The 23,370-nt window shown below is 33.3% G+C and overlaps 1 protein-coding gene across 3 annotated transcripts in view; it reads right to left on the bottom strand.

The window, feature by feature from the left end:
* The window catches only part of LOC124367589 (scoloptoxin SSD14-like), a 142,156-nt gene that overhangs the window by 10,412 nt on the left and 108,374 nt on the right, over positions 1-23,370 (bottom strand). For all 3 annotated transcript variants that reach the window (XM_046824546.1, XM_046824545.1, XM_046824547.1), the window contains exons 3-6: positions 21,937-22,157; positions 14,286-14,478; positions 2,249-2,449; positions 474-720 (exon numbers count right to left, since the gene is read on the bottom strand). In XM_046824546.1, coding sequence (XP_046680502.1) covers positions 474-720; positions 2,249-2,449; positions 14,286-14,478; positions 21,937-22,157 — 862 coding nt within the window. The remainder of the gene's footprint in view (positions 1-473; positions 721-2,248; positions 2,450-14,285; positions 14,479-21,936; positions 22,158-23,370) is intronic.

The following is a 23,370-nucleotide window of genomic DNA, read 5'->3' as shown; positions in this document are numbered from 1 at the left end:
TGAAAATGAGCAGAAAAGTGACAACAGTAACATATTTTTTGAAACAGTACTTCTTTGGTAAAGTTGGATAAAAATTTGGATTTTCTATAATTGTAAATGAAGTAACAGTAAAAAAAATGTAAAACCGTACAACTTTGACATTTTGGACCACCCTATATGCTAGAATCAATATAAGTTAAAACTTTCTTCAAAATGATCAGTCAACCTTTAAAATGAAGTACGGCTTGATGTACTTTACACTTTTTAAACTTTAAAAATGACCCCAAACCGCCCTGTCATTTTGGAGTATTTTTAATGAATTATTTGGGGTCGAAATATGTAGGTTTCTTGGTTCATTATACATCGTGGAGGTAAAGTTGGTCTGCCTAACCCTGTATAAGCACAAGTAACTGAAATTCCAGTTACTGCAGGTAGTGACTTCCAGTCTCTGACTGCTAAATCAGCTAGTTGTGACCACTGCCGATCCAACATACCTGGGTGATATTGACGAAGTCAGGGTCACCGATCTCAGTGCGCCGTGCATAAGCATACTTGAAAGCCTCGACCATGCGGTGTGTTGTGACTGTCATGTTGGCAAGAGTGTCCATGCTGTGTTGAGTCATGTTGAAGCCATCCAGGATGTTGAGGATGAAGGCCAGAAAAGCTCCACTGCCTGGGGGCGGGGATGTGTACAGTGTGTTTCCATGGAGACGAACAGTAATGGGGTCCCGCCATAGTGGTCTGGAAGTGATTGAAAATAAAGAAATAAGTGTGCTGTGTGAATCAGTAATTTCAATGGTACTTAATTGTAGTTAAGCTCATGCTTAATAACAGTTTATGTTTTAGTTATACAAAAGCATTACAGAATATAAAACATAACATTACTTATGTCACATAAAACAACACCTGAAACATATTAAACATTTCATATATTGCAGTTTTGGATTCTTCATTAATGTAATGCAAACAAATAATGTGAAGGAAACAGGATTTTTCCGGACATTTGCCAAACAAGAAAACAGTAACACTACGTTTCGAGATCTGCAATCTGATCTCTTCTTCAGGTAAAGAACTAACCTAACACATAATTACAAACTAGGTTAAAATAAACAAATCTTACCAAAGCGCTGTGGCACGCCTAAGTCAGGAATCACAACCTACATGTTGTCGTCAACTTCACTAACACTAAAGACATGCACTTAATACAAAACTATACAAAACACTAATCATTAAAACTAAACTACGGAATATAGGTCACAATACGTCTTCACTCGTCTACTAACCACCTACGACTGACCAGAGGGACTAGCCAATGGCAATCGTGACGGCTGGCTAAAACAAGATGGCGGAAATACAAGGGAAGGGGAACAGGAATGGGCCCTTTCGTTATTATTGGTTCATGCGAGATGAACTTCTTAAAACCATATTGTGACTCCGCATTGGTTTATTACTAACGATGGCAAATGTCCGGAAAAATCCTGTTTCCTTCACAATCCTTCCATCGTCAAAAATAACCTTTAAACAAAGAAACAAATAATGTTTACCCTTGTATCCCGAATCTAGCGCAATGCTAAGACAACGATGGTTCAGTTCCTGTGTATAACTGTTGCATTGTGTATCAGTACTCCTGATCTTGTACTTCTCCTTAATCGGTTTCATAAGATCCTAACAAAGGCCATTGGCCCATGAGGATGGGGATTGCCCTCTCCTTCTTAAAAAAAGGGTTTTTAACCTGCAATGTAGAAAGAGAACTCACTAATTTAGAATAGTTGGTAATCCACTAATATGGGGATAATTTTAAACCAGTTATTTTAATTAACAGATTTTAATCCATGGTATAAAATAAATTTTTGTTCAGGACAAAAAACTTAGTGGTAGGTTTCGATGCTACTTCTGCAAAGGCCAGCCTACTTTTGAGCTGGTTATCAATGAAAAGATGATTCAGAAGCTTCAATAGTTTGACAAGGAGTTTATGAAAGAAATTTTGTCTCCATAATTTGAAATAAAGGAAACTATAAAGTATAGATTGCCTCTCTTTTGAATTTCAGACATCTACAGTTGTTGCTCATTTCTGAGTAAGAATCCTTTGAGCAATGTAGGGTAAGGATTCCACAAGCTCTTTTAGCATCAACATCTAAAATAACACAAGACTAGGAAAGTAATTTTACGCAATAAGGAAGTAGAAGAGACCTAAGTTAAGGATAGCTTAGACCTACAACAACACAGTATCCATTTGTAGATTTATAAAATTACATTACTCTTAACCCACCTGAATTTCCTTAGGTCGGCCTCCGTGATGATGCCACCCAGAGCCTGTATGTCCTCCGCAAAAGTTTGTGTAAGGGAGCCGTTGTGTATAGCTTCCCCGCCTTCACGCGCGATCACCTCCAGTGTCGCGCACAGTCGACGCGGTCGCACAAGACTACCTGCTGGGTTCATCTGACCGGTTACCTTGTTGAAAAACCACTCCCTGAACAAACAGGATCAGTTATGGACTCCAAATTGAAATTGAATTTACAAGTGTTCAGCCCCTATATCAAAAACAAGAACCAATGAAAAACAGTTACTACAATACTTATTCCAACAACAAAAACTCATTTACAAACAAAATTTTTCTGTCAAGTGTTTGAGCAAACCAATATACAGTATTCCAGATTAACATGTTTTGACTGAGGCATTCTTTTTTCAAGAAACTATTCTTTATTTAGAATAGAATAGAATAATGCTTTATTTCTGAACATCAAGTACAGAGAATGGTGTCAAGTATGTTGAGGTTAGACAATTCAATATTGGATGAATATACAATGTATATCATGTTCTTAAGTTAAGTCCACTGTCTTTGGTCTTGTCAAGAAACTCTTCGATTGAGTAGACTGGATTATCTGTCAACCAGGAGCTCAATCTGTGTTATCAGCGCTTCGCCTGTCAGTAGCTTGAAGTCAGCAGGGAGATGGTTGTAGAGTTTAGCCCCGATGAATGATGGTTTTCTTTCATAAAGAGCTGTCCTATGTCTCGCAACGGGGATTCTTGATGAATGTCTAGTGTCATGAAAAATGTAATCTTGTTTCTTTTGGGAGTCCTAATTTATCAACATGGAGTAATGACTGCCTGTATGTAAATTGAGATTACTGTTTTAATTTTGAGGTTTTTAAATTCTTTCTCGGCAACTGTCTCGTGCTTTTAGGTTTGCTATGGATCTTATAGCTGACTTTCTGGATGGTGAGTAATACGATTTAAGTTGGTAGTTGATGTGCCACCCCATACTACTATACCATACCTCAAGTATGTCTCAAATAAAGCAAAGTATGCCATCTTTGCTGCTTCTATGTTTGCTGATGCATTTTAATTCTTCTTATTACATAGAGAGCAGAGTTGAGTTTCTTGCACAGGATGTCAACATGTGGGCCCCATGTCAAATTTGAGTCTAGAGTGAGACCCAAAAGGTCAGTTTGGTCTGCAAGGTCCAATATCAGGAAGGGCCGGGATTTGTTCACCTCTTCTGCTGAAATTGATCTGTTTTGTTTTAGAAGGGTTTGCTACCAAGTTATTTGTAAGGCAGTAGTCGTATGTCATGTTTAGGGCAATGTATGCACTGATGCTGATGTCCTCTGGTGTGTCCTCCTTTTCAGTAAAAGGGTTTGTGTCATCTGCGTACATCACCACCGAACTGTAGTCCTTGAATGTAATCAGGGAAGTCATTTGTCAAAAGTATAAAAATGTACAGGCCCAAGCACCGATCCTTGTGGTACTCCTCTTTCAATCGAACGTAACTTTGATTTTACTGTTCGAGTAACACCATTTTCCATGTAACTGAGCTCTACCAGTTGACTCCGTCCTCTGAGATAGCTTTCAAACCAGTGGTTTAGCAGTTTCCTGGACCCCTAGTGCCTCTAACTTATCAAGAATGATATCATGGCTAAGGCAGTCGAACGCTTTTGAGTAGTCAAGGAGAACAGCAGTGTGTGTATTTTCCTTTGTCAATGTGATCAATAATAAATTCTACTAGGTCTGTTAAGGCTGTGGCTGTAGATCTACCCTTTAAAAAACCATGTTGGCAGTTAGTGAGGAGGTCAAGTTGTGTCAAATGGTCTATGAGTCTCTTCAGGACGATTTTCTCAAAGATTTTGGAAAAGGTGTGAATTATTGAAATGGGGCGATAGTTAGTTACTGAGGTTGGTTGAGATTCCTTTCTTCAGTTTTGGGTACACTTTTGATACTTTGAGAGCCGAGGGGAAAATGCCCCTTTTGAAGGATTTGTTGATAACATCAACAAGAGGAGCAATGATTTGTTTCAGCACAGTGTTTTACTAGCTTAGCAGAGATTTTCATCTAGACCACTGGAGGTTTTATTCTTCAGGGAGGAGATGATTTCTTCAACTTCCCTCACAGTTGTGTCTGTTAGAATAAGCTTTGTCTGTGTTAGCCTAGGCCTAGGTTGTTGTGACTCTAGTAGATGGTTGATTTAGGTTGCTAGCTGCTCTTAATGTGTCCTCTGCGATGTTTGAGAAATAGGTGTTTGAGTTCTTCTACAATGTCTTCAGGTTTTTCTATGGTTTTCCCTTCAGTAATTAATTTGATGAGTGGATTGTTCTTCTCCCCTCTTTTTGTAGCCCTCTCAGAGTTCACTATCTCCCAAGCTGCTTTGGATTTATTGCTGGACTGCTGTATATGGTTTGCTGCACTCTCTTGCCTTAATTTCCTCAGTCCTTAGGTCATATTGCTTCTTTTTACTAGCCATGGCAGATCTGTTTCTCTCTAGCCCTGTCAATTCATACATACGAAGCAACTGAAGATAGTCCCCTGCTTTAGTTGGGTAATTTCTATGTCATTGTAGTTAACATAGGTTTTGCTTTTTTCTCTGCCTAAGTTTCTTTAGTGGACATGCAGCATTTATTTCCATAGTCATAGTATTTAGAAGATTGTTATAGGCTTCATCGGCTGATATCGTTGAGTAGACTTCGGTCCACATTTGTTGTGCAAGGCCAAGTTTAAGGTGGTTAAGTGTATTAACATTTATTTGTCTTCTGATTTGGGATGTCTGTCTTGGTTTTGCTCGGTGGTAATATCTAGCACACAAAGTTGTCCATTTGTGATCTGATAGACCTGTATCAAGTATGTGCACTTTGAGGCTCTCTATGGGGAAGTTTTGTACAAACACAATCAATCGAGGAAGCTGAGTGATAAGTTAATTTCTAGTTGGCGGAAGGTTTAGTCTGTTTAAAGTTATAAGCTGCTAGAGTCTCTTCAAATCTGTTTTTTGGATTTGTGTACCTTTAAACAATCAATGTTTATGTCACCTACCAGAACAACGCTACTTTTATGTGGTTCAGTTTGCTCTAAAACTTGTGACAAAATTCTGAGTGCATCTTCTAAATTTTGCTTGTGGGGGTCTGTACACTCCAATTATAGTAATGTTGGTTTTACTGATGTTTAGGGCTGCTACTGCTATTTCACATGTAAGTTCCTCACTAAGATCTCCCACACTCATAGATTCTGCCTCAATCACTGTGTCATCTTTTGTGAAAATAACTACTCCTCCATATTTATGTTGTGTTCTGCAGAAATTTGTGACTAGCTTGTATCCAGGAATTATTGTATTCAACAATTCATTTCTGCTTTAGACCATGTTCTGTTAGTACTAATATGTTTGGAGAGGTGTCATGTAATAAGTGGTTGAGTTGCTCTCTTTTGTTCTCTAGGTTCCTTATGTTTTGGTGGAGGATACTAATTTTTGAAGAGTGTCTTTTTCCTTTGCTTATTATTGTATTTTTATTTTTGCTGTTTGTCTTGTTGCTGTGTAATAAAAAAATGATTAGGTTGTTGCACATCAGCTTGCCAGTAGTTTTCTGACTTTGGGTCTTGGGGAAAAGAGTGAATCTGTTGTGTAGAGAGCTCTTGAGTCAAGGGTGCAGTTGCAGAAGTATTGTCGCCTAGTGGCGGGTTGGTCCTGACATAGGTATTACCTATTCTCAAAAGGTTTTTATAGAACTCTATGTGTTTTAAAAAAGAAATCTTCCATATTTTTCATCTGCTAGTCTTATTTTTGCATTTATTGGTGGTGACTTGTTCACATTCAATTTTATTTTAGAGTTGACAGACATTTGTGTTTTGTAGAGTTTTATGTTTTCTAGCGGTTGCAACTTGAAAAGAAACACTGTAGAAGTTTCCTTTTGTGTTCTTGGTTAGGAGAGATGTGTGCTGGGTGTACTGTGAGTAGTCAGGCTGTCTTCTCGGCCAGATGTGTTGATGTGTTTAGAGCTATCACGGAGTCAGTCAGTTTCTGGTCAATGGCATGTGTGATTTCTGATATCAGGGGAGTGGTTCTGTTTTGTTGGGGACACAGTCAAAATGTTTTCCAGTTTTTGGTTGCAGGTGTTGCCTGATTCCTGATGTCAAAAAGTGGCTTGGGCTTGTCAGGGTTGTAGTCAAAAGATTTTCCAGTTTTTGGTTGCAGGTTTGCCTGATTCCTGATGTCAAAGAGTGGCTTGGGCTTGTCAGAGTTGTAGTCAAATGATTTTCCAGTTTTTGGTTGCAGGTTTGCCTGATTCCTGATGTCAAAGAGTGGCTTGGGCTTTGTCAGAGTTGTAGTCAAATGATTTTTCCAGTTTTTGGTTGCAGGTTTGTCTGATTCCTGATGTCAAAAAGTTGCTTGCATTGTTACCTACTGCAGTTAGGTTTTTTTGTCTTATTTGCTGTGGTACTCATCCTTGTGTTTTCAAAACACGAAATTGACAGTTCGTCTTGAAGGGAGACGTCAAGAGGCAGTGAGTTGGTATAAAGAGTTTGAGTTGTTAATTGGTCTAGATGACTATTGTTTTAGAACTATGTTAGAATGTTTTAGTGTGACTTTTGATTCTGCTGAAAAAGGCGGATAAGTAGGATTTTGTTAATTTGTTTCTTGTTCTGTAAGTTTAAGCAGAAGCTTTTCTGTGTCGTTCCTCATAGCTGCAATAGTTGAGTTTTTGTCAATAATTTTCTTGTTTTAGCCTTTCTTCACGATTTGACAGGGAATTAAGTTCTTGTTTCAAAGCTTTTTCAGATTGTTTCCGATAGATTAGTTTGTTCAATTAGATTACACTGGAGTTGTTTAATTTTGTTAGTTAGGCTTTGGATTTCAAGTTCTGACTGTTGTATCAGTTCCTCTTTCAAATTCCGTTCTTCATCTGCTCTTTTCCTTATAAAAGCTGGTCTCTTGCAGAAGCTCATTTTTCTTATCAGTCAGCCCTTTGATTATTTCATCCTTTTCCTTACAACTAGCTTCTACTTCCATAAAAAACTGTATGTTGTTACTTCTCTTTTCCAGTTCTTTTATCAATTCTACATTTTCATCTTGTAGAAATTGTAAGTCTTGCCTAAGCTTGGTATTCTCTGTCAGCAGTGCATTGCCTGCTTCGGCTCTAGGGTCAGGGATGTTTCTAGGTCAAGGTCATCAGTCTTCTCAAGGTTGTCAATCTTTTTGCTAATTTCATTTACTTCGGTACAGGGCTGTGTGAGATTGATTTCCTTTTCTTCAGCTTCCTTTAAGGCAGCATTAAACTTTTTGTTCCGGTAGTTATCTGCTTTTGGTTGCCCATATACTAATATATTTTCCTCGTACGAGTATAAAATCACTGTATATATATTGAATATTATATATATCCCAACATCTAAGCCAGAAAGTCAGTCAAAATTACTGGTAATGCTTTTGAGACAGTTCTTGTTGTAATACATGATCTCATTTATACTGCTTGGGTACTGCTTTATATAAATAACTCCTGAACCAATCTACTGATGCTCCTATAACCCCAGTCTTTTTGTTTTTTGAGGAGCAAGTCTTGATGCAAACAATTCAATGCTTTAGTGAAGTGTAGGAAAATGGCAGTTGTATATTTAAACTGTAACAAAACCGTGTTGATCTTGGGGTAGCAGATGGTCTTTATTAAGATATGCTAAAAATCATATGAGAGCAATTTTCTCACTAGTTTTGGATACTACAGAGAGCAAAAAGATTGGCTGCTGTCTTGGGTTGGGTGTACTTTTTGTACTTGGGATAAAATTTTGCTGATTTTGTTGGAAAAACACACCTTGTGTAAATAATTTGTTGGTTTTAGCTGTCAGTGGGTGTACTATACTTAAATTTGAGTTGTCGGCTAAAGAACAAGAGTACTGTGTATTTTCTGCCTTGGAGGCTGTATAAAAAAGACACCATCACAGACAGATTGAGTTAGTGCATTATTGGACATATTCACAAATTATTTATTTAGTTGTTCTGCTACTATCATGGGGTCTGAATGATGTCAATGATCCATTAGTGTTAAGTTGTATTGTTTCATTTGTACATTTTTGCATCTTTCTTTATGTAGTACATTACTCTGTTTTTGTTGTTAGCATTATCAACTAATTGAGATATGATATGATTTCTTTGGGCCTTGGGGTGAAGGCCTCAAGTTCTCTTTCTTTCTATTTTAGTAGCTTTGTTTTCATCTGTGCCAGCCAGTAGGCATTCTTCTTGTGCTAAGAGAAATGTACTGTGCTTTAATCTAGTTTTTATGTCATATTTAATCAATTGTCTTTTGTTTCTTCATGTGAGTGTGAGTATAATGGCATACTAAAACCCATGTAAGTAAAAATTCCCAGAAAATTGTGAATAGATTCTTCTGCTGTTCTGGACCCAAGTACGTCACTCCATTTTTCTTTTTTCAATACATTATTGAGTTACACCAGGTTTCCATCAGAGAGAGAGATTTCTGCTGTATATAATTTGAGGAGGTAATTTGTGTATAAAGTTTTTTTATTACTGCCTTGTATGGTCAGAGATGAAGGAATTGATGGTGGAGACTTTCAGGAGAAAAAGGTAGCAGAGTTAGAAGCTGGTCAGAGCAGACCATATCTATGGATGTCGCATTTTGTGGGGTGATACAGATGATAGATGTAGTGTGATGTGCGACTTAAGAGTATCTTGGAGTTTTTTTTTTTATTTGTATTGATCTCAAAGCAATCAAAATTGATGTCACCCATAATTAAATATGGGCTATTCCATGTAAGCTTGATGGATACCAATGGCTTCCTCAAAATTATTGGTCTGTAGATTCCAATAATGTAGAACAATGTGTTTTGCAATATCCGTTTTATTGCACACATTTCATAGACCTGCTCCAGACTGTCTGTTTTCATCCAGACCAGTTGCATAATTTTTAATCTCATCTTCAACCAAAATATGTGACACCTCCCTTTTGGTGGTCCACTCTATAGAAACTTTCAATTAGTGAAGTAGATGTTCTGTTATGATTAAGATATTGAAACTTATAATGTCACGAAGGTGGCTCATAATGTATATTTGATTGGAGAGACGATCAACATTTTGTTGGAAGATTTTTAATTCTGCAATTCTTTTAATTGAGATAGCTTCTGCAGTTTTGTTGTTGTTGAATAAATCTCTAAACATTGGTTGATCTTATTAGGGCTTTCAGTGGATTTGCTTGGGTGAATATTATTGGTTACTTCAGCTACCAACTCCATCACAGTTAGGGTACTGATAAATAATTGGGCAGCAATTGAAGTTCTTTGAAAGGTAGATGTTGCAAAGTGACTAAACAAGCCTGGTGATTGTTTCTGGTTCTGTATGTTTTGAAGTAATCTATGTGCTATGAGAAAAAATCTTCCAAACTTTCTTAACTATCCCGTATTTTACTGACATAGGTGGATATCTCTTTTTTTGTTTCAATTTTTAGTAGGAATTTGGCTTTCTATCCTAGTTATACAGATGTAGTAAATTACTCATGACATATTTATAGGAATTCCCAAATATTTGGGTTTATTTTAAATCAAAGAAATCATGTTTTAAGTAATAAAATCAAAGTTTTATTTAAAATATCTCTGGAGCTCTCATCTATATTTTTATTTTATTTTGTCTTTAAAACTAGTGCAAACTGTATCCATTTAAATATAATTAGTTATTAAACATGTATTTAAAGTTTTAGATTATATATATGACAGAAACGGAGTAATTAAATCGTAAAAAGTAAGGGCTTTATGGTGTAGTGGGTAACATACTCGCCCGGCAAGTGAAGGACCCGGGTCCGGCGGAGCAATTACTTTTTGTGATTTAATCTTCATTGAAAAACTAAATCAGGCTATTGCCACTTACACGAATTCAATTAATGTTAAAAGTCGTTTTACAGGTATTTGGTCTTCCTATCATATGTTAGCTAGCTAATTTAAACACATTTGTGACAGAAATGGCCATATACAAAATAATTGAATTATAAACAGTAAGGGCTCTGTGGTGAAGTGGTAACATGCTCGCCTGGAAAGTGAGAGACACAGGTTCTAGTTCCGGTGGAGCAAGTACTTTTTGTGATTCTATCTTTATTGAAAATTAAATTTTATATATATATATATATATATATATATATATATATATATATATATATATATGTGTGTGTGTGTGTGTGTGTGTGTGTGTGTGTGTATGTATGCATATAAAATATATACTATATATAATTAACCAAATCTGCATGAGTATTATTAAGGACTCGACAGGATCTTATTGAAATCTTGTCATCGTGTGTATGTCCATCCTTTCATCAGTGTGACCTTTATGTATCTTTAAATTAGCAAGCTGTGATATTTTATTGTTGGAACTGACGAAGCCTATTGTAATTTTGTATTACTTAATGGCCAATAAAGATCTTGATTCTTGACCTATCGATAGAAAGGTCCTGACGACATGAAACTTGGTTCATAGGTTTCCCTTGGTCCAAGTAAGATCACTACTAATTTTTAGATCAAAAGGACAAAGGAGAGTCTACCTATCTGTGCGATAGCTCTTGGTAGAAAGGTCCTACAAACTTGTAAAATAAATTCCTCTTAGTCCAAGAAAGAATCCAATTGATTTTATGATCAAAAAGTTGAAGGGCAGTCCGTCTGTCTGTGCAATAACGCTTGATAAGAAAGTCATAGATACTTCACAATTTATATACAGTTTTCTTTTGGCCCAAGGAAAACTTAATTCATTTTAGGATCAAAAGACATATGGAAAACTCTCCGTCTCTGATATAACTTATTAGTTTCAGTCCAATCATTTGATACATAGTTAGTTTTAAAGTAATGATTTCATTGTGTTATTGTATAAAAATGGATTTCAAATCAAGAGAAGTTAAACCAGAAATTAAAACTCTGGTAATGTGAAAACAGGTATGTATTTTGAGGAAAACAGTTAAACAGAACACGTTAAGACGCAGTTACACTCCCTTTCTTATCAGCAGAAGCAATAAATGACTCATGTTCCATTTTCTCGATAAACTATTGTTTTGAAAGAACATTACAGACTGTGAGCATTTGTGTGAATGTTTCTATAACTGAACATTTTCTCTAAACTACAAGTAAAGTGGATGACACCATAATTAATTCAGTTAATTAAAAAATGTTTAAACATTGTGCACATTAATTTAAACGTTATAAGATTAGCTTTTCTTAACAAATGTTTCTTAAATATTAGTAATATTAGAGATCATTTAAAAATATTTTGTACTCTTCTTTGCATTTGATAAAAACTTATTTACTATGAACAGTAACGTCTCAGTATAATGGATCTCTTGAGTCCAAGAAAAAAATTAGTTTTATTGGGATTTATTACAAAAAAGGTTTGGTATATTTAGATTAAATGCACCAACATTCACTAGAAAGGGGGTTCTTAGAGCTGAATAAGAACCACTGTGCATCTCAGAGCTTAATCTCTATTTTAATTTTACTTTTCTTTTCTTACAACTTAATTGCACCCCCAATCGGTACTTTTTAACCAGTTTTAGATAATGTGGAGGAAGAATACACTTCTCCTCCATATCCAAATCCTTCACTTCTTTAAAATCATTCCTTTTTGAGACCTCTTCTTCAAAGCCATGCACATTTCTTTGATAACCAATGGCTATTGTTATCAATATAAGAATTTTTGAAGAAAAAACAATTTTTTATATTTACCGAAATTTATTGTAATACTCTCCACAATGGTATTGCATTGTAAGGGATAAAACATTAACACTCGAGAGAGTATACCATTACGGGTGACCAAATATGTTCCAATTTATGTGTTTCTTAGTTTGATCAATTTCTGAAATATTGGTCTCACTAAAGATATTACTTTTAATATGCCAATAAAACTGCACTATAACTCTTTTGTTCTAGAAATTTTTATAACTGTATGGCCTTCATCCAGCTTGCCCAAATCACTTTAAAAAATAACCTCTAAACTCCTGGTAAAAATTATATTCAGAACAAGAGCACAGCCACAGGTACCTACATGGTTCCTTCTTACACCAAAAAATGTATGGATTGGCTAGAGAAGTACTTCTTCCAGAAACCTTACCCAGATTGGATTACACCTTTGTTTCATTGGCAACATTTTTATGATTTACACTGACACTGACCCAATCTTGAAATATTCCTCGAAATTCTCCAAAACTTCTCATCTCTTAATTTAAATTTACCTTCCCCCACAGTGAATTCCTTGGTGTGGATTTTGTAATATAAGGAAGGTTTTCCTTTAAACTTACATCCAAATCGAATTCACATCATCTCTGATACCCTACAGTTAAGCCACTTAAGCTGAACATATTATTTAAAGTTCCATGTACTGGAGGCCCAATTAGTCAGTTCTTTTCTCAGCAGAAGCTACCTTTTCAGGAACAAAATTTGACTAACCCAGTTCATTGTAAAGCCGAGCCCTAAAAACAACTACAAGAACATATCCCTCATAACTGGTCACCACTCTGGTCCCAATAATATTTTAAGAGAAAATTTCAACATCCTCAAAGGCTTTTCCATACTATAATATAAATCTTCTTGGTAAACCTTCCACAATTATCTTTCAAACAAACCAGGAATCTCTGCAAAATGCTGTTTTCTACCCACCGTTATGTTATCTGACCCAAACAAGGTTGTTGATCCATTAAAAACAAACCCCATGGATCAAATCCCTGCCAAAAAATCATAATTTCTTCTATTTTAATGTTGGTGTTGTGTCACCCTACACAACTTGTGTGACTGCAACACAAGACAGGAGTTGTGTACAGTCAAATAGTTTTTCGCAATCAATTAAAGAAGCCCACTCGTTAAAAATCTCAGTGGTATTATGGGGTTTCTTTAGCTAGTTAGTATCTTATTCATACTTAGTTGAAAATGATTTTCTTTGTAATCTCTGATGTTTTTACTCAGTGGAATTCGTTTTAACTTATGGTAACAATTAATTATGTTCAGAACAAGAGCACAACCCAGATACCTGCATGGTCCCTTACTACAAAAAACATTTATGGATTAGCTAGAGAAGTACTTCTTCCAGAAGCTTTACTGTTTTTACATGTAATTTATATAAATTTTAATAATCTGTTATAACGAATTTACCTATTAGATGGACATTATGAAAATAAAATTAATGTTAAAAACAATCTAAAGTAATACAAAATTTATAAGACATATCATTATTTACAACCAAAATTTAATTGGACTATTTTTATTTTTACGCTACTCAAACAACAAAAGAAAACAGACAATAAAATTAAAGACAGATAAAAAGAAAACGTTTTTAGAACACTGATTTGATTACATACAAAAATAAAATCATTGGAAAATAATAAGTAATTTAAAAATAGATTTAATGGTATGTGACTAACATTTAATTGTATTCCTTCTTCGAATGTTATGAACTTCACAATAAAAGTTTAAAAACTAAGTTAAAGTTAGTTCTATTACATTGACTGGATTCGTATAAGTTAATCTTTTATTATTTGTAACAATGATTACATTTCTGATTTTGTGACACCATTCATGTACACCTGTGTATCTAATGGAAAAAGTAGTGTCTAATTCTAATCCTGATTCCAGTGCTCAATTTGGGTGAGTCTAACTCGTTTCGTATCAAAATGTCTTAACCATTCTGGCCCAGTAAAGTTCTCACAAGTATTGTATTATAAACCAAAAACAAAATAATTACATCAATAAATTTGAGGTGGAGAACAAGATAGTTCTTGCTGGCAAATTTTATTTTTCACCACAACCAAAATAATGATTATGGGTCACAAATATCAGTATAAAGTGTGTTGCAATTTAACATACTGTACAAGCTATAATAAAATGTAAAATAGTACCCAGTACACAAAACACTGAATAGAAATGTTTAGTTATGCAATGACATATTTGCATTTCACAGTAAACAGAAAGTGCCACAAGGACATCCAGTTGTTTGGACACATTCCAAGCACAGTTGGTGAATTTACTAAAAGTTGTCATAAAAACTGGTCAAACTTCCTCCGAAATCATCCAAGCTGCCTCACCTGAGATTCGGGTCTCTGGTGATGAGATAGCTACGGATGCTGAGAACGTCCGACTGATGCTTGGACATGTGATATCCGTCCCGGCAGATCTGGAGAGTAGGTTCTACGACTTCGGCCCACGGCAGCTTTCCGAACCTCTTGTGAGCTTCCCAGTATCCCCGTAACTCCCCTGGCACCCCAGCTGCCAGAGCACCTGCATCAACACGTCATTTACCTAACAAGCTCTGGCTTGTCAAGCACATCTAAGGCCTCTTTCAATCACGAGGTTTCATGTTGTGATGTAACATGCTTACGCATTATGATTACTGATAGGCCTAATATTACATTGCACAATGTCATAGATTTATTTTTTCTAAATTTTAATTTGAAAATGTGAAAAAACAAACTTGTTTTAATTATTTCAAATATTGTTTTTGAATGATAATCATTGTTACATCAATTGTTTAAAAATTGTGTTCCTATACTCACATTACAATACAACAGAGCTGTTCAAAATGAATCTGTGATCGTTGAAAAACGTACATTGTCTTACAGAACTTGACTTGTAAAAAGCAAACAATACGTTTAATAATTCTATATTAAAAATATTGTAATTAACGTCATAGTGTTATGTTAATTAATACATTTAAGATATATTTTATTATTTATGCTAACTTATTCTATTAATTGTTTCAAATATTTTTTTATGAAACTCTTAACTGCATGAATTATTCAAAAACTATGTTATCATACTTGTATTAAAATTAAACAGCTGTTTGTGATAAATTCATTAATATACAACTACCAAAAACTACCAACGAAAAGCTAGCTGTTTGTTTTCGTTGAGCTTAGTCTACTAATGAATTTCTTTTTTATTAATTTTGTATTTATTTCTTTTGCTTGTTCTGGCATTTTATTATTTTTATGACTAAGACGGAAGCAACTGGCCTACGTACAGGTACAGGACTGCCCATGTAGCTTTTCCTATAGATTATTATTTTGATGTAGTTACATTTTTAAAATAAGATGTTTATAGATTAGCAATCACACAAAATGTATGTATTTATAATAGTTTAATAACATCTTTTGTATACAGGTTTTGGCTGGAATAAACTTATTAATTAATTCAAATGAAAAATGTAAATTTACATACAAGACTTGACTTGTATGAAGCAAACCATACATACATCTATATTAAAATGATGAAAAATTTTAAATTTAAATTCTAACAAAAGTTTTAAATTTCCAAGTCTATTACTTGTTCATAAAGAGTTGTGATAGCTAATAACTTTAAAGATGTATTATATATATTACATTAAATTTATTAATTATCACAACTCTTTATGAACAATTAATAGAATTGGAAATTAAAAACATGGTAAAATTTAAATTGAAATTTTACTGTTTTTAATATAGAGGTATGGTTTGCTTCATACATGTGCACACACACGCACGCACGCACGCACGCACACACATTTAATTAAACCAAAAGTAAACTGCTTCACGATTTATAAATTATACTCATGTATGACACAAAGGTTTTATACAGCTAAAGAATCAATATCTGAATTAAATTTTTTCTACATAAAACACCAACACAACTGTGCCTCTTGTCCTATTTTTAGTTCAAATATATTGACAGTTCTTATCAAAGTTGTTGCTCTACACATGTGGTTTTAATCATGCCTGTGGGAGTTATCACTTGTTCTCTGACCTTTGCTAAAGTGTCTGCCAGCAAAATTTTACAGACCGCTGACTCAGTTGACCCTTTGTACCAGATTTCCATGGAAAAGTTTCAAGACAAGGTTAAAGATCTTTTGTTACTCTGTTACTCAACAGTAGCAAATGATGATTGATGTACCAATACAATACATTTATTTTCAGTTTTAATTCCAATAACTAAACTTCAATGGAAAAATAATAATGTTTTTAATCTCATGAGTGAATTTCACCATACCGTTGACATTTTACAATTTGACTCAGTTCAAAAATTAATATATAATAATAAATAATGAGTCTTGTAAACTGAGCGTGTGTACAGGTCTTTTACTAATGGACAAATGTAATGTAATCTATCTGTCCACCAGCAAATGGAGAAAGCACCAAGATACGTTTAATCATCGTACACATACAACAACATATTTTCTTCGATCCTTTCCCGACCTCATAAGTCAAACGCCTTCATATCCAAGGCCTACACATTGTGCCAGGACTGGAATAATTACAATTTGTGAACAGTTTTGTTTACAGCTTTGAGACTTATAAAACATTCTTTCAGCAGTTTGTTTCTGAGTAAATTAAATCAAATTGTTTATTTGCAATTAACAAAATGCATTGTATACCACACATAATTTTTTAAATCTGGCATTTAAACAAAACGTTGAAACCACATTTAAATATACGAACATCCAACTAGAATGGGCGACTTAATTCACTACGCGAATGACACAACTCTGATTTAGTGCAAAGTAAAACTTTGAATTAAGACAATTAGCAATTTAGATGTTGCTTCATGTATTCACAGATTTGGAAATTGGAATTAAAAAAAACTTGGGGTTGAGAGACTTTAATTGAAAAACCAATTAACAGTAACATTTTGTCAAATTCAATTTAGGAAAGATATATAATGACAAGTATTGATAAAGAAAAGATTCTCTAAGTTAATATTACAAAGGGTGGAAAGATCAGAAAATAAATTTATTAAAATTTCTTTGTTTGGCAAATAATCAATGATTTTTACTACAGGAGATATGAAACTACCTTCTAGAAGGAATAATTTCTACACCTTACCTTGCATTAAAATTTTATTAACATTTTACTTAAGGTTCAAATGAAATTCTAAGCTGAAACATTCATAACAATAACACAATATTTAAAGTATATAGACTTCCTTAACACGTATTGAAATAAATTGCCCTCAAGCTTTTCAAGTTAATGAACAAGCCTTACAGCGAAATAAAAAATTGAACCAACTTAAAAAACCCTAATAACTTAATTTTGCGTTGTACAAGTGTTTTTAAAACTATAAAATAATCTTATGTCGCACATGACAATATACTTATTATTATATTGTGATAAATAAATGTTCGCTTTGAAGCAAATCAGTGCCCAAAGGTAACCGTATCGTAAATCATATGTTTATAGTTCTAACCAACATAAAACTTCACATTAACAGACAAACACACACACTTATTAATCTCTGCGATGGCATGCACTGCAACAATTCGCTCACATCTTGTAAGATTGTCTCTCACTCTCATAATTGTAATCTTTTTAATATAATAATACTTTTAAGTATTGTTTGGTATGTTTCCTTTAATATATGTGTTGATATCATTCAGTAATACTTCTTCAATATTGTTTTATAAATTTTATCACAACATCGTGCAAAATCGTAGTGTTATTTAATTACACCACAGCACGCACTATCAGCAAAGTGCAGAGTCTCTGAATCTTTGCTATTGATGTGAGAATATTTTACTTTCTTGAAAGAAACGTGCTTATAATAAGATGCGGTAACAGCTTTCTGAACCACATATTGAATAGTTTTTAATTTTAAAAGACATTACACAATAGTACGCTCATGATAAAATTTCTAACATCAAAACACGACGGCATGCACGTTAGCAAATTGCTTACAATTGGGGCAGTTTTTGAGTTTAGGAAGAACTGCATGTCTCTGTTTAAAATTTCAAATAAAAGCACAATTTTAATCTCTAGGTTATATTTTACAAAAATGGGCATTATTGTAATATATCTCAGTACGGATTTTCATGATAATTGCTGCATACCAACACTGAATATGACCTTCACTATTCAATCAAAATTTTCAAGATGGCAGTTGTAAACAACTCTATTGTAATAAAAAAAAAACAATTGTTTGAACGGCTACTCTAAGAAATGTAATAGTGAAATTTTTTTACCTCAATTGTTGCTCCCAATCTAGACAAGAACGAGCACTTTTCTCAATTATTTTGAACTATTTCAAAATAGTTATTTGTTGTGTACATAAATTTTACAACATGATAATGCTATGACAAGATTGAAAAACTCAGCTTTGTATGTATTCACCTTTTTATAGCTCATATGAATCATATTTTATACATGATATTTCAGATAACAGATTCATATGAATATGAACCTTACTGTGCCAGATTCTGCTGGAACAGATATCTTTCTATTGCAGTCATCACTCAAAAAAAAACTGATCTATCACAATATAAAAAAATATGGGGGTATAAAACATATGATATACTCCTCTTTTGCCCATAAATGATATAATATAGTAGAAAAATGATGATTTTTAGATCCCAGGACATGAGTTTGACATGATTGTATGTATATTTTTTTAATTGCCGGTAACATTTACTAGTATACAATTTACATTGTTCATAATAAACACTAAATATATTAATTAAACTATATAAATTATTGATTATGAAGTATTAAAAGTGGATCTGATTACAATATCTGTGATAAAATAAAACTTGGAATACATAACAAAAAATGTATAAAAAGCTGCCTATATGGACACTATGTTATTGTTATAAAATATTTCTGTTACTCAGTAAGACAACAGTAATGTAGATTGAATATCAGTAACTGTAGCAGGTTTAACTCAGTGAGATCCATGTTATAAAAATTTTCACCTTGTTTAGCAATAACAGCTGAATAAATGTAATACACCTGCTCCAACAACATTCAGCTGTGAGGTATGATTAGAGAGGAAACCTGTGTAACGTATGACTAGAGCTCAAATATCAAAATTGTGATTAGAGCTCAAATATACAAATTAAAGTTATAGATCAAAATAACCACTTTTACAACTGTCAAGCTGTAAAAAATATTACGTGTATTCCTATATAAAGTATATGGGAGAAACAATATCGTTCTGGCAACATTATTTTTACAAGTGTATTAAAATTTTTGTTGGAAGTCTTTTGATAGCAAGAACATGTATTCAAATGCTTTGATGTCTGTATGTGTGCTTATGAAACAGACCAACGAGCCAATATAATAAAAATTAGCCATAACAGCATGTAACTATTGCCGTAACTACAGCTAATATTAGCCATAACTACTCGCTAATATTACAAACCATATTTCTTGAACTCTTTAATTCCATTAAAGAGATTTACTAACATTAAAAAACTAAAATAACTGTCAGCTCTTTTATAGTAACATTTTGCAAGCACCCAAGTTCAGTTCTAAGTGTTAACTTCTTCATTCCTACTAAAAGAAGTTTTATTCTTGTAAATATATTTATAATTTTTTTAATAAACTATACTTTAAAAGCTTTCTGTTGTGTTCAAGTTTTACAGTATAACACAAGTGTATTTTATTTATCTACCTTTATATTTAATATTTGTCTAAAAGGTTTGTTTTGACATAAAAGCATATGACTCATCAACATTAAAATTTTGAAATTTTGATTCTTGTAAATATTTTAATATTTCTTAAATAAACTAATTTTTATAATTCGTTCCCTTTTGATGATTATACAATTGGTCTTTAAATTAGAAATACCCAACATTGTATTGTCTTTGAGGAAAATATTTTGTTAATGTGCATATAATTTCCCTATTTTGAATTTAAGACTTAAGATTTCCATCCACTTCTATTTATTCAGAAGTATATTGTGCATGGACTGACTAATACCTGTAAATCTGGAGGACATACTGAGCTGGATCTTTAATATTGCGTACAAAGTCAAACTCAAAAATCATTAAACTTAAAAAAAAAAGAAAAATTGTATTTTACTGTTCCTAATATAAGTTTTAATTCTAAAATAAACAAAACATTTTAGCCGTCTATAAGATATGAATTTTTTTATGTAAAACTTTACAAAATGTCTATAACTGGGTGGATCCTTTGAAAAAATGTCTCTGGTGAAAGAACCAGCAGTATGGTAATATATAGTAACATTTCCTGGCAGTGAAAGAGTTAAAAATTCTAGTTAAAAAAAAAAAAAACTATAACTATGAGTTAGAAGTAAAAATTCATTTACAATGTTCACCGCACTACTGTATCAGTAGCCAGCAAGGTCAGTCAGTTTCATTCTGTATAACCTCTCAGAGATGATATAAAAACCACCTATGGATACTTAGATTTTGTGAAATATACCTAATTAAGTCTTTAGACTATCATTTTGTGCCAGAAAATAAACATATATTACCATAATAATAAATTAGTGTGTACAGTTTATTCCATCACACTTCAGGCAGAGTTTTATCTTTTTACTTGTAAAATCAACATTCCACTGAGTAATCAAACATGAAATGAGGTCATTCAGTTAGCGTTCGTTACAAAAGAGATTCTTTCAACTCATTTACCGATTTCTCATTGAATTAATTTAAACATAATAATCAAGCCAGTTGTTTTTTCATACTGCAACTAGACATATTGGAAGTTACATGATTACAATTAGTTGGATTACATGATGGGAGTGTGTTTTTATATTTGTGATCGCATGGTGATAGTTGTGTGTGTGTGTGTGTGTGCGTGCGTGTGGTGTGGTTGCCAGCGTGGTAGGTAGAGGTGCGGGGTAAGATTTGGGGTAGGATAACTGAAAGGAGGGACAGAGGCCTCAAGCATTGTCCCGACTGAGGAGTCCGTTTGTCTGTCGGTTTTTTTATTTCTTATCATCTAACAGTTCGTCGTTTATCCTTATTTTGATTACCTTCATTCACTGATAAGCGTTTGCTATTGTGTCTCTTCTATAACCTCATATTGCTTTTTCTTCTTTACCACTATGAGCGTTATCTGTATTTATAATCATTAAATCAATTATTTTTCTATATATATATTTTTTTAGTAAACATTATTTAAACGTCTTATTTCCCTAAGAAAATTATTTTTGAATTAATGGGACTCATTCTCTCACACACAGGTGCTATGCACCTATGTGAGGAAATATTTCCACAAACATTAGAGCAGTCTATATAAGTATAAGTATTTAATTTTTTTTGCAATTTTATGTTGTGGTATTAATCACTAAGTAATTTTATATTATAAATGTAAAAATTGTGCTCCTATGATTTCTAAATTTTTTGTACCTTAATGGAAATAAAGATGTTTTCGATTTGATTTGATATTTCAATAATTTCTAAATAACCGAGTCTCAGTTTGTTAAAAATTCTAAACTGCATTGGTGCAAAACAAAATTTTACCACAACTGAATACAAAAACCGCAGTACTTGAAATATACTAAAACAATGGCAAAAAAATAAATATATATTTTTCCTCTCCAGTATAATAACAAATAAATCCAATTTTGATTAATATTTTTTTTTAATCAGCATGATACATATGAATTTAAAAGGAACACTGTAAATTTACTTACTCAGAAGTAAACTTGCTCAGTTCATGTATATATTAATTTATTGCACCAAACACTTACAGTTGTTACTACATAGTTTTTTTATTTTAATCTCTTATATAATTGTTTGACGATTACAATCCACTAAGAAAATTGGTAAAAGTTTCAAGAACTAACAGTTATTTACATTCCAAAAACAGCTACATCTAATCTTATAACACTATAACTTAGGTTTTATTACGTCACTGCTAACTTATACATAACATGAACAAAAATAAAAAACCAAATTTCAGTTAGTATATTACGTTAATTCTATGACAAAGTTGGAAATAAAAAGAGATATATAAAACCTACCATCTCGTGACAGAGTGCTGTTGCGATCGAACATATTCTTGGTGGCAGAGCCTGGGGCAGTCTCCCTCGCAACAAGGGAGTGACCGGTCCTGGTGGCTCGTTCATACAGTGTCATGATGAAGCCGCCACCCAGGCCCATGCTCTGCATATTGACAACGCCGTTGCAGAAGAGAGCGGCCACAGCTGCATCCACTGCCGAACCATTCTTGGCCAGGATATCTCTGTTAAATCAAGTTGGCAAAGAGCGTAGTACTCTTGACTTATAACTATAATACTTCTTTCAATTAGCTAAGATGTTACCTCAGAAATTGAACTAAACAATTTGGGTAAAATGTTAATTGCTCGAATTGGTTTATAAAAAATAATATTCATATCACCCCAATTAAACTTGAAAATATATCATGAAACTCAAGTTTGGGAGAAGTTAATTTGTGCTTTATAAACTTTGGTGTTATTCTTAATACTTTTCATCCAAGTTTAAAGTTATTATTTCAAGCAAGAAAGGCTTGTTTTACGCTCAGAAAAGCCAAAATTCCAAAGACATAATGTATCTGATGATACTTTAATGTGCGATTTAAAGTCAATAAGACTGTACTTTACTAAATCTAACCACTATTGTTCTCTATGGTTGGAGCAAATAATATTTAATTAATTTACGTTAGCGACATATGTACTATTTATTTGTAAGGTTATAGAACTGTGTGTATTAGTATGTGTTAATTGTAAAACACAATAAAATTTGTTTAAATGTTCTAAAGCACCTTCCCGCACTTCACGTGAAAAACTTTCTTCAAGATAGTACTAACACAAGCTCAGATCATGTGAGCGCTTAATAAATTTTCACATTTAGAATAAACATGTATGTTTTTACATACTCATATAGCCTAATATAAAATAGCAGATAGGGACGGAATAACTTCACTCTAACTGAAATCACTTCCTTTTAAAACGTAAAAACCAACAACGGCATAATGGTACGTAATTTTCATAATAGGTAAAAATAGTTGTTTTTTTTTTTTTTTTAAATAATGTAGTGTTTATTATAGGTCTCTGGGAAGAAAAACTCAAAAATTTTAGAGTGGTGCCAAGATCAAAGGAGTACTGATGGCCAGGGGCGTTTCCGATCGGTACTTTCCCTACCTTAGTCCACATGCCAGATCATCTAACGTGATCTGACTTCAAAAAAGTTGCACGATCTGAGGGGGTTGGTGACGTCTCAAACTACTGACAAAAAAGAAATACTTTCCTCGAGATAGTAAATAAATGCAAGCTCAGATCACGTGAGCACATGTAAATATTATTTTAACTTTTTCTCTTTATAGTAGATATGTAATTTACCTACTTATATAGCAACTATAATTACAACTACTAGATAGGAACAAAGTGGAAAGATAGAGAATGATCTGCTGTGGTATAATAAGCAGCCACCACCAC

Source organism: Homalodisca vitripennis, chromosome 8 (assembly GCF_021130785.1).
Source record: "Homalodisca vitripennis isolate AUS2020 chromosome 8, UT_GWSS_2.1, whole genome shotgun sequence".
Classification (NCBI taxonomy): Eukaryota; Metazoa; Arthropoda; class Insecta; order Hemiptera; family Cicadellidae; genus Homalodisca; species Homalodisca vitripennis.
Note: the sequence above shows the minus strand (reverse complement) of the source record. Positions and strands in the feature narration are given on the sequence as shown.